Source organism: Culex quinquefasciatus, chromosome 3, assembly GCF_015732765.1.
Source record: "Culex quinquefasciatus strain JHB chromosome 3, VPISU_Cqui_1.0_pri_paternal, whole genome shotgun sequence".
Lineage (NCBI taxonomy): Eukaryota > Metazoa > Arthropoda > Insecta > Diptera > Culicidae > Culex > Culex quinquefasciatus.
Genome location: NC_051863.1, coordinates 17,914,282 through 17,926,356, shown reverse-complemented (window position 1 = coordinate 17,926,356; position 12,075 = coordinate 17,914,282). Strand labels below are relative to the sequence as shown.

Below are 12,075 nucleotides of genomic sequence, written 5' to 3'. Positions count from 1 at the left end.
TAACGAGTTGGTTTGACTGCAAACCACCCACTCTTTACAAAACCACTTCTCGCCGTTACGAAAAGTGCGCCCAGAAGTCCCTCTGCTCTCGGTGGTTTGCTCTCTCACCAGCTACTTTGGATCTCTCGTTGGGTGGGAAAATTGCACTCCTCGTTGCGTTCACTCGCGCAGTAAGCTTCTAGCCAGAAACATCTCGTTGCCGGTGGTCGGGTCGAGTGAGGAAAATTCAACAGTGCGTGTGAGCGTGTGTGTGTGTCCCGTGGAAAGAAAAAGGAGCAAAGGTAAAGGCCGTTTTGAGGCGGAAAATCTTGGGTTAATTTCAAGTTGATTGTTTAGTTGGGGGCGAGTTTGATAATTAAGGTGGAAAGGTTGTATTATCTGTCCACCGTGATTGTTGGGACAATTTGCAAGCGATACGATTTTCTGCTCCGACTTGGTTATATAATACTCGGGAAAACGGGAGAAAATGGAAAACCCCCTTGGGAAGGACCGGAAGTAGGGAACGAGGCGGCCGGCAGGAGAGGCAAAATGGAAGAATTTTCTGGATTTTTTCAACAGATCAAATTCGATTCAAGGTAGCGGCCCTGCGCTTGCTACGATCGCGAGCACACGTAACACATGGTGGTCAATGTCATCCCGTCGAGCTGTCAGCTGTCCTTATCAGAAAGAAAGAGAGTGTGTCGTGAAGGTTTCCCACCACCGCCACCCTTGATCGGAATTCCGCGCACTTATTTTTAGGGCGTGCGCGTGATCGTGAACTTGATCGATTGTTTCAAACCTTGGGTTCGATTGGGTGATCCTGCCGACGACGAGGTCAGGTCGGCATCGACCTGCTGACAGTGAGTCGAAAGCGAAACGGTTTGGCAGGCGTTTGACACACTGTGTTGAGCGCGCTGTTTTCGTTTTTCCGTTGGTTTTTTTGGGACGGACAGAATAGAACTATTTTTAATCGCACGCTTTTCTCGTGCCTCCACTTGGTAGCGCGGCTTCAGCATCTCTCGTTGGTGAGACTCTTGTGTAAGCAAGTTAGAGGTGGCAGAGACGAAGACGTCAGGTTTGAATTATGCAATGATGAAAGGAAAATTGGTTGTATCATTTGTGATATCATTCAAAATAGAACGTTTGGAGAACTTTGTGTAGTTCAGGATTAAACTAGACGTTGATAGATAGGATGGGTTTGGGTATCCGGATAATTTTTGTTTCAAACAAACACAACTTTGGTCGCCCAAAACCCTTAGAAATGGTTAGCAACAAAAATCTTAACTTAACCCTCTACAACCCAACCTTTACCTTTAGACGGGCTTCGATCTAGAAAATCTTTAAAAAAAATTGGATTGGATGTTTGACTTGTTTCATGCGACTTTGCCAATGTTTTTAGAAATGTCATTTTTTAAGGATCCACTTTGGCTGTATTTTTTACTAATATTTCCTATATTTTAAGTAAAAATAAGTATGCAGTAATTTTTGTAGTGTCCTAGACTATGCCTCTACGCATTTTTTACAATTTAAATGGTAAGCAAAAAATTAAAAAAAAAACTTAAAAAAGATGAAAAAATAGAAAGGCAAGATAAACTAAACAAGATAGATGCAACACCCACAAATTCGGAACACTTTTGTGATAATTTGTCAATAACATGCCAAATGCAGCTTTTATCTCGACCCTACTATTTTTAAGGACCTTTATTTGTACATTTTCTTGCTCTTTCACTATTAAAATTAGTATTTTTTTAAACAAAAAACTTCATTTCAAGACTATTTTATCCAGAGCGGCAAAACACTGCCTCCAAATTGCCTGTTCCATGATTGTGGGATATTATTGTGCCTCCCACAATTGTGGAACACCTGAATTTAACTGTTATTTTCACAAAAAAAGTTATCAGACCATTTATAAAACATTATTAAGCTTGAGTTTCATTATTTCCAGTGTGTGAAGTCCTTATTGTGTAGAAAATATGAACTCCTGGAGAGAATCAAAGTTTGTTTACATCCGTAAGAAAAAAGTTTTCCGAATTTGTGGATTTCAAGGGTCAAAGTTTTTCTTCAAAAACTTGATATATAAGTTAAAATTTGCAGTTGTTCGATACAGCATTCGAAAGATCGCATGAACAGCTGTCAAATGAAGATAAAAGCGAATCATTAAGTTCAATTACCAATTTGCTATGATTTCTTGAACATTGGCCGATCTGTAAACTGTTCCGAATATGAGGGATGACTGTAATTATCTTTTGATTGGATTTCCTTTATGTTTTCTTGAGAGTTGAGAGGAATCAAGAACAAAATTCTTTAATCTTTAACTCAACATTAAACATTAAGTTATTTTTGAAAAGGTCCAATAAACCAAATTTTTAGTTTTTACTTTTTGGGTGTTTTTCAATACCCCTGACTCAAGGCTGTTTCAAAAACACCCAAAAGGCAAAAACTGGAAATTTGCTTTATTGGACCTTCCAAAAAAAAAAAAAAACTCCAGATTTAAAAGAATGATTTTGATAAAAAACGGGAAAAATACATAATTTAAAATTTTTCAATGTTTGATGGCAATTCCATTTGAAAAGAGCATAAACCAAAAAAAATAATGTTTTACGATCGGGCTCAATAATTTTAGTGGGGTTCCTTAGCCGAAATAATTAGACCCGTATTTTGTTGTTTGGCCGGTGACCTGCACCGTGCTAGGTGGTCTCAAAATGGCAATTTTCTTCAATTTTCGCAACAACCACATTTTTCAAAAAACCATAACTAAATTAATTTGCTTTTCAAGGAAAATTAATTTTAGATCCGAAAAAAAAACCAGCCAAACATTTGAAAAAGTCGTATGAAAATCTTAAAATAGCGTTTGACCGTATCTGGACCAAAGAGCATATATCTGAAAATATTTTTATCGGATTGCTTGAAAATTTCACAAACATATAAAAAAATGGCGATGTCGACCCGTACGTTTCCGAGTTACATATATTTTTTTGAAAATAAAAACAGAGTTTTTCGACACGCCACGCGCCAAAACGGGAAAATGACGAAAACGAGAAAAAACAACTTTTTTCACTAAAACTGTGATAACTTTAAAATTTAAGTGATAACCTATACATGTTTGGGTACCAAAAAGTGCTTCTGTCAATAACGAAGATTTTGGTACTCATTTAATAACATTTATAGTGCGCCATTGCATTAAAATGGATTGAAACATACCAAAAGGTCAAAGCGGCCAGGCCTACTGCGTAAAGTTTGCCGCAAAGATGATTCTTTGAATCGGGTTGAGTTGAGCTTGAGCACGAAGTGTTCAAACAACAACATAATTCTGAATCTACAGGGGAGGAAGAAGTGTGGGCAATGGAGACGCCTGGTACTAAAAACAGATTAAAAAATTAGCCTTAATCAGGAATATCTAAGTATAATGATTAGTTTAACATTTAGCGATTCCACGTGGCCTTTTAATGATTTTCGCAAAAAACACAATTTTAGAAAAATCATTTCTCCGGAACGGCTGAACCAATTTAAGCTAAAAATACGATACGTTGAAAAAAAAGTCGATGAGTTGAGCTTTTAATGCAAAATACTACCGACAGATGCTGACGTGACATTACAACGGTTTAATTAATGTTTGTTGCTGTAACTCGGAAATTTCCAGGAAAACATCTCATTTTTTTTAAAGATTCTGAAAGTAAGTAAAGTTTTCCATAAGAATCAATTGTCCACGTGGTTTATGGATGGTCCATAGCCCGGAGAATGTGAATGCCCCCGAAAGACTGTTTGCGCTAGGGTTAGATTAGATTAGTAGGGGAAGGTGGGGCAAGAGGAACAATCGCTGGTACGGCCGTAATTTTTAAAATTTTGATTATTTCCAGTATGAGGAATTGTTGCTAGCAATGCAATTAGCTGATTCTACTACCACATAACCGCCAAAACGACGTAAACGCCACGGGGCATAAGATTTAATGAAGTTTTTTTTCAAAACCTTTGTTTTCTTATACTATTTGGATGGTACAAAATAAAGCTTAGGGTTCGTTTTAAGGCTCATTTTATCAAAATGCTATTTTTCCTAGATCAGTAGTGTCCCTACCAATGACATGAACCTATTACAAAGTATGATTTAACTTTTAGTTATTTTTGTTGAGAGCTTTTAAAAAATCTTGTTCAGGTGGGGCAAGTGAACCCTATGGATTTTTATAATATGGAAAAAAGAATTGTTGCAACAACATATTTTATTGTGAAATAAATACATAAAAGTACTTAAAAACTGATAAACAATTGTTAAAAAAAAATTTCCATCCAAAATATAGTGATATTATGAAAATTTCCTTTTTTTCATCTAAGTAATTTTCTTTTTCGTAAAAACGATAATTTTTTTTTAGTAAAATATTATTATTTAATCTAAAATGGACGAAACGTTTCAAATACATTCTAATCTGATGTATCTAAGTGATAACAGTTCAATTCTGGAGTTAATTTTGAAAAGGTCCAATAAACCAAATGTTCAGTTTTTGCCTTTGGGTGTTTTTTAATACCCCTGACTCAAGGCGGTTTCAAAAACACCCAAAAATCAAAAACTGAAAATTTGGTTTATTGGACCTTTTCAAAAAAAAAAAAAACCCCAGAATTGTTAGCAAATAAACATGTTGTTTCATGCATTGTTCCTCTTGCCCCAACGGGCTGTTCGTCTTGCCCCATTAGTTAAGAAGAACGTACGGAAAATCAAAATTTTCAAAATAATGTTTAACATAAAAAACAGGATATTTTAAAAACTTGTTCTATCAAAGCCTTAGTCAAGACCTGAAATAAGATGATTATAAAAAAATCCGACAGTTTTTTTTAACGTTTTTGATGGGTTATAACGAGCATTTCCTTAGCTTGTTACACTTGCCCCACTTTCCCTTATACTACCCGGAGAATGTGTCTACTACATTTCAAAAACATAGCTGAATATACTTCCAAAACTTTTTTTTGCTGATTTAAAGGTCTCGGAGCCGAAGAGATCACAAATCTTTAACTATTTTTCTATGATTTTTTAGGATGTTTTCGTAACATGCGGTGAAAAACTGTGATTTTTTGAAAAATAATTATCGAAATTTAATACATCAATCGAACTTACGGAACCATGCTTCCCCATCGAAATGGTCCCGCTGGACTCGCTCTTAAGTTACCCGCTCTTAAGGCTTACTGGAAACAGTTTTATGATATTTAAACCAGAACCAATTACATTCCCGCAGCTCGAGTCGTTTGGAAATAACCGACGAAACAAAACAAGAATCGAAAATGTTCTCCGCGCTGTTGGATGCCGCCCGCAACTCCCCCTTCAAGACACCCTTCTCGCGTGCGTCCTGCGATGCCGCGACTCCCGCCGACGGCAGCTCCACCAAGCAGCTAGTGGCCGGTCGCTCGCTGGCCGCCGCTGCCTCCGATGAGGTCGAGTTCGGATCGACCAAGTTCTTCCTGCTGTGCGGCCTCGGCGGTATCATCTCGTGCGGATCCACGCACACCTTCGTCGTGCCGCTCGATCTGGTCAAGTGCCGGCTGCAGGTCGACCAGGCCAAGTACAAGAACCTGTTCCACGGCTTCAAGGTTTCGGTGGCGGAGGAGGGCGCCAAGGGTCTGGTCAAGGGATGGGCCCCGACCTTCTTCGGCTACTCGGCACAGGTAAGGATTCCTTCGGTTGAGATGAGATTGTTGTGCGGCTTCTGCTCGCACTGGTTAATCTTGATAAGAAACCCCTTATCAGTTGGTTGGCTTCGTGCGACAGATTAATTGCCATCATATTATTGCTAATCACTTCCTTCATGCTCCACAGGGTGCCTTCAAGTTCGGTCTGTACGAGGTGTTCAAGGTGCAGTACGCCAACATGTTGGGCGAGGAGAACGCGTACTTGTACCGCACGTGGCTGTACCTGGCCGCGTCCGCCTCGGCTGAATTCTTCGCCGATATTGCGCTGTCCCCGATGGAGGCCGCCAAGGTCAAGATCCAGACCATGCCCGGATTCGCTGGAACACTGCGCGAGGCCTTCCCCAAGATGATGGGCGATGAGGGTATTATGGCGTTCTACAAGGGTCTGGTGCCGCTGTGGTGTCGCCAGATTCCGTACACCATGATGAAGTTCGCCTGCTTTGAGAAGACTGTCGAGCTGCTCTACGCGTAAGTTTCTGCGGCAGAAGTAGCTCACTGTTGAGGTGTTTTAAACGTTGTACCTCCCTATTTCAGTTATGTTGTGCCGAAGCCTCGCGATCAGTGCTCCAAGGGTGAGCAGCTGCTGGTGACCTTCGCCGCCGGTTACATTGCCGGAGTGTTCTGCGCCATCGTGTCCCACCCGGCCGATGTGGTCGTGTCCAAGCTGAACCAGGCCAAGGGATCCAGTGCGCTCGATGTGGCGAAGCAGCTCGGCTTCATGGGCATGTGGAACGGTCTGATGCCCCGTATTATCATGATCGGTACGCTGACTGCCCTGCAGTGGTTCATCTACGACGGTGTGAAGGTCGCCCTGAACATCCCGCGCCCACCCCCGCCAGAGATGCCCGAGTCGCTCAAGAAGAAGCTGGGAGTGCAGTAATGCGAACGCGCGAACCCCCTAGGTTAGCTTCTTCTAATCCTGTCTCAGTTTACATATTCATCTGAAAAAAATGCATACAGTTTATTTATAAGTGAAACCAAAATTCTCAAAATAAAAATACCAAAAATACTGGAACCGGAAATCGGATGAGTGCTATTGTTTTAGATGATAGGATACAAATAATCTTGGAAAAAGAAATAAATGAAAAAAAAAACCAGATCGGGTACGCGATTCAGTATTTGAACGAGGACAAAAAAGACCAGCATAGAAGCACTGCACAAGCACACACGAAAAGCGCACTTGAAACCGTACGACATCCTTCGTAGGTGAATCGCTATCAACCAACGCAACGGTTGGAGGAAACTTCCGAGATGAGTTGTATTGTTTGTTTAGCATAATTCTACTCTGTTATCGTGGATAGCACACAAAAAGTACTAATAGAAAATAAATGTGGTTTTCCGTGGAAAGACCGAGACAAAAAAAACTAGTTTTATTTCAAGAAAGCTACACTGACTTGATGGAATTGGAAAACAAACTCTCGATTCCGATAAACTACAAAATCGTTGCTGAAATAATGCTTGTCATAAATGACTTATTTATCTTCATAAATTAATGTTTATAAATTTGTCATGGTTTCAATATCCCTATCCAAACTTTTATTGAATCAAATCAATCAAACAAAAACTCCTAAAAGTAGGCAATTTACATTTGAAACATTTCATGAATGGGCATAGCCAAAATGAAATGTTTCAAAGTTGTTATTTAAATTTGAATGACCACGCGTCTCCATCGAATTTAAATTCTATATTAATTTTGAGCAATTCTCTACCAAAACCGGAAATGAAGTTTATTTGTATCGAGAAATTAAAAGTGAGAGTGTGTGCGTGCAATATGGAGTTAAACTTTTTGAAAAGCCATGGTAAGCTTCACAGCAACTGCACAGAAAGTTTAACTCCATGTTGCGATTTGACAGCTCGATAACCAAAGGCCTTTTTGTGTCATGGTTTCAACCATACAAGTATCGATGCAATTTTGGCAGCTGCCCATATAGAAATGGTACGTAAATATTCGAAAATCCGTTAATTTTGAAGGAAGTTTCAATTTGGTGCCTTCGGCAAAGTTCTAGGTAGGACTGTTCAGAAAAAAATAAACTTTGTTTTCACAAAAACTCAATTTCCCATGATTAGTTTTTTTTTATTTTTGACATTTTTTTATGTTTTTTAAAAGTAGTGATTTTTGGAAAATCACTCAACCCCCGGTGGTTGGTCACTTTTTGGTTTGACACTTTTTTAGTTTGTACCCCGTACCGCGCTCACGAACACAACCAAAACAAACGTTTGGTGGTGAGTGTGAACTCCGTGTAAAAGGGTCGTCAAACTAAAAAGTGACCCCGTTCGTTTGACAACAGTTGGTGTCAAACCATCGGGGTTTGAGTCGAAATTTCATGCATATATTTTTTCTATCTCATTTTTTATGTGAAATTGAATTTGCAATCGAAAAATACTTAACAGATATTTTGATAAAAGGGCTAGTTTTAAAGATATAGCCGACAAAATTTAGATTTCAGTGAAATATTTGCAGTTTTTTTTATTTTTAAAAATAGTGTCAATGAGTGAACACTCCCAAGAATTTTTTTCAAAAGTTCAAAAAATTTGGTATAGAATTGTCAGAGATATTGAAAATTGGACCTCTGGTTGCTGAGATACAGCGGTTTAAAGAAAAAGAAACAGGAAAGGGGTGTACCCCATTTGGCATAATGGACATTTGGCATAACGGGTTTTAAAGATGGACGTTTGGCATAATTGGTCCAAGACATCAGAGACGTTTGGCATAATGGACATTTAGCATGATGGACGTTTGGCATAACTCGTTCAAAAACCATAAAGGACGTTCGGCATATTTTTTTTTGGTTTTTTATAAGTATTTCTCATTTTTACGAATGTAAATGCATTGTTTTTCTACCTTTTTTATATTACTATAAGAGATTATCATTTGTTTCGAAAAATTAGGTATCTCTATATTTTTTCCCCAATAGTAAATTGTTTCCATTTTGAATAATTCACAATAAAGCATTTCAATGAAGTTTCGATATCTTTATTTAAAATTTAGTTTAAAGAACTATCTCTTGTTAGCTTTACATTTTTCCTCTTTCAATATAATTAGCAATTATATTTTTTATGAAATATTCCCTTCTTTTATATAAATTTCAACTTAAAGATGAGAAAAACCTCTTCAAACCTTTGCACTAGCGCAGATCCTTAAGGAAGGTGGGGCAACAAAATGAGCGTTTTGAAAATTTCGTCATTAATGGACACCCCCTTAGCAATTTTAGAACAAATTTCTGAGGATGGTGGGGCAACTGCCCCATGTTGCCCCACCCTTTGCACGCTAGTAAACCTTTGACAATGGAGACAATTTTGCTTTTCTTTATATTTGAAATTAAGTTTTTTTAATGCAATTTTCTTCTCTTTTTTATATTCAACTTGAAGAAGGGAAATTCTCTATAGATGTTCTCTTTAAGCATTTCTATAACTTCTGCAATTTTTTTCTCTGTTGGTTTATTTTTTCGCAATAAAATTGTTTATGCAAGTTTCCTTCTTTTATTTACTCAAAACTAATCTTAAAGACGGGACAATTGTAAAAAAAAAGTGCTAATTAAATTGATTTTTTTGAATAACTGTAGGTGGAAAACATAAAAAATAATGCGATTGTCAAATATTTGAAAAGTGGCAAAATGTTAATCTTTAAAGAGACTTTGATTGATTTTGATATAAAAGAAGGAAATATTTTATAAACAAACTTAATTTTCTAATATTCAAAAAGTTTTTTTTAGAGATTTTTCCTTTTTAAAGTTGAAATAAAAATAATAGAAGGGAAAATTTCATAACAACTCATTTGTTAAATATTTAAAGAAAGAAAAAATGTACGTCCATTAGGTTGAATATTAAAGAAGAGAAAATTGCATAAAAGTCAAAAATTGCAAAATATTGAAAAAAAAAAACAAACTGCATAGCTTTTGAATGATTTTGACTTCTTAAAGTTTAAAAATAAAAGAAGAGAAAATTGCTTTAAAACTATAAAACTTAAAGCAAAATGCACATACATTCTTTAGGCTGAATTTAAAAAAAGAGCCAAAGGGAAAATAGTATAAAATCTTTTTGCAAAATATTTAATGACTGAGAAAACTTTCATCACTTTGTTAGGTTGAATTTAAAATAAAAGAAGGAAAAATTTAATACAAAAACGTTACATAATCCACCCTTAGGTGGTTGGTGCCTTCCTCTCATTCAAAGGGTAATGCTATCCAAAATAGACACGCTCGTGGGAAGGTCTTTAAATTACCTATCCAAAGATAGGTCGCATGATATATTTGGAATACGTTTTCATCTAAATATTTGAGAACTAGCCTCCAAAAAGTGTATAAATAACTCTTAAGTGCTTATAACTTTTGATAGGGTTGTCAGATCTTCAATGTTTTGGACGCGTTGGAAAGGTCTTTTGATTACCTGTTCAACGACGGGTTGCATGATAGATCCGGACAACGTTTTCATCGTGATATCTGAGATCCGGCTTCCAAATAACACTTAATTGCTAATAACTTTTGATAGGGTTGTCAGATCTTCAATGTATTGGTCGCGTTGGAAAGGTCTTTTAAATACTTTTCTAAAAATGTACAACATGCTGGGGTTTCTTACAAAAACCACCCTTTTTACAATCTTCCGGACTTTAGTCAAAATCGTTTTTTTAGCATAACTTTTGAAGTACTTTACTAAACTTCATAATTTTCAATAGGGACTTATGGGACCCCAAGACGAATCGAATGAGACCAAAACGGTCCAAATCGGTTAAGCCAGTGCTGAGATAATCGAGTGCATATTTTTTGGTGCACAGACCCACATCCCTACACACACACACACACACACACACACACAGACATTTGCTCAGAATTCGATTCTGAGTTGATAGGTAGGGGAGAGTGGGGAGACTTGATCCCCGGGGACACTTGATCCCAAGCCTGTATCTCGTCAGCATGTGGGTAAAACAATTAGCTTAGTTCTAGAAAGTTGTGAGAAATTGGCTAAAACTCATTGTAGAAAACTAAGCAAAAAATTAAAAAATGTTTAGATTGAGTTACACACATTTTTCTAAAAAGTGCTGCAAAAAACTTCCAAGAGATCTTTTTTCTTTGTTTTGATAAGTATAGAAAACACTCAAAAATTATGCAAAAAAATATTTTTTATACATGAATTGTTTGATAAACATATCAACTCCAAAACCCTTACGCATTTGACGTTAAATTTATCGTCATACTATTTTTACAATCAATTGTTTAAAAAAATGCGTTTAGGAAGACTTGATCCCTGCATTTTTACAGTCACTGAAATCAGCTTCAAGATTAAATAATTGGGCTGGGTTTTCATACATAGTTTCCTTTAGTATAGTTGTACATAACTTACTGCAATTTGAACCATTTTTCAAAAGTTTTGTAAACAAAAATTACCAGCTTTTGTAAACATGCTCAATTTTGGTTTAAAAAAGAAAATTTTAGGTTTTTAAATATTTAACATGATAAGCTTGTTATATTTTGAACACAAACGTACAGGTTTTATGTGAAATTGCTGTAACTTATAGAAAATTAAAAGTATGGATGAATAAGAAACATTTTGCTTAAGATTTTTTCAAACTGATGAAAGGGGGATCAAATTACCCCCAACATTTTGAAAATGCCGGTTTAAAATATTTTTTTAAAACACTTGGCATGATTCGAAGAGTTTATCTGGTGAAATACCCTTATCAGCCAAACATAGTTGAATGTTTAAGCTTTCAATTCATGCAAAAAGTTCATAGTTTTGTGTGAAATGGACAGAGTTTTGTGCGATACAAAAAAAAGGGGATCAAGTCTCCCCACTCTCCCCTATACATGAAGGTGGGTCTAGGAGGTCTAATTGAGAAGTTCAGTTTTCGAGTGATTTTATAGCCTTTCCTCAGTAAGGTGAGGAAGGCAAAAATAGCAGCAAAGTATTTCAAAAGGATAAAAATCTTGATATTATATAGAATATTTTTAAATACATTTTTTGAGTAAATTCGCAATTCGCAATTCGCAATTTTCAGTGTAAGAACGGGCCTTGACCGATCTTATGCACCAGGTTCCCGACGAACACGCACTGCCCTTACACCTACATCTCACCCTTGCTCTGAGTCAGTACGAGCAACACGCTAGAACACGCTTTGAGTGTTCGTGCCAGGCATGCACACCTTCTTTTCCGGTTACGCATTTTAACTCGGCCGGGGGTGGTACATTGCGTAGGGTTTGGTGTAAGTATAAGCGCCTATCCATTTATAGTGTGCCTATCAACTTTCATTAAAGCAAAAACTGTTTTATTTTTAGTTTGAATTCAAAAACTAATTGTTATTAACTGTGTTTTGTTTTCTCCTGAAATCTTCCCTATTGTTGAGTCGTGTTTATCTGTTGCTATTTCTTTTGTCGCGGTGTTTTGTTACAATATTTTGGTCCTAAGCATGTTTTACAAGTTTACCAAAAATAC

At 36.9% G+C, this 12,075-nt stretch overlaps 1 protein-coding gene across 1 annotated transcript; it reads left to right on the top strand.

The window, feature by feature from the left end:
• Positions 1-40: 40 nt before the first annotated feature.
• On the top strand, positions 41-7,013 carry LOC6046234 (phosphate carrier protein, mitochondrial). The gene is made up of 4 exons (XM_038264969.1): positions 41-281; positions 5,199-5,625; positions 5,777-6,117; positions 6,184-7,013. Exons 2-4 carry the CDS (start codon positions 5,245-5,247, stop codon positions 6,527-6,529), a joined length of 1,068 nt encoding a protein of 355 aa, XP_038120897.1. The 5' UTR covers positions 41-281; positions 5,199-5,244; the 3' UTR covers positions 6,530-7,013.
• Positions 7,014-12,075: the final 5,062 nt, after the last annotated feature.

Excerpts from the sequence above, each read along its gene's own strand:
- LOC6046234 (XM_038264969.1), top strand. The coding sequence starts at position 5,245 with ATGTTCTCCGCGCTGTTGGATGCCGCCCGCAACTCCCCCTTCAAGACA. Across the intron at positions 5,626-5,776 it reads TCTTCGGCTACTCGGCACAG|GGTGCCTTCAAGTTCGGTCT; the intron begins GTAAGGATTCCT and ends CATGCTCCACAG. Across the intron at positions 6,118-6,183 it reads ACTGTCGAGCTGCTCTACGC|TTATGTTGTGCCGAAGCCTC; the intron begins GTAAGTTTCTGC and ends TCCCTATTTCAG.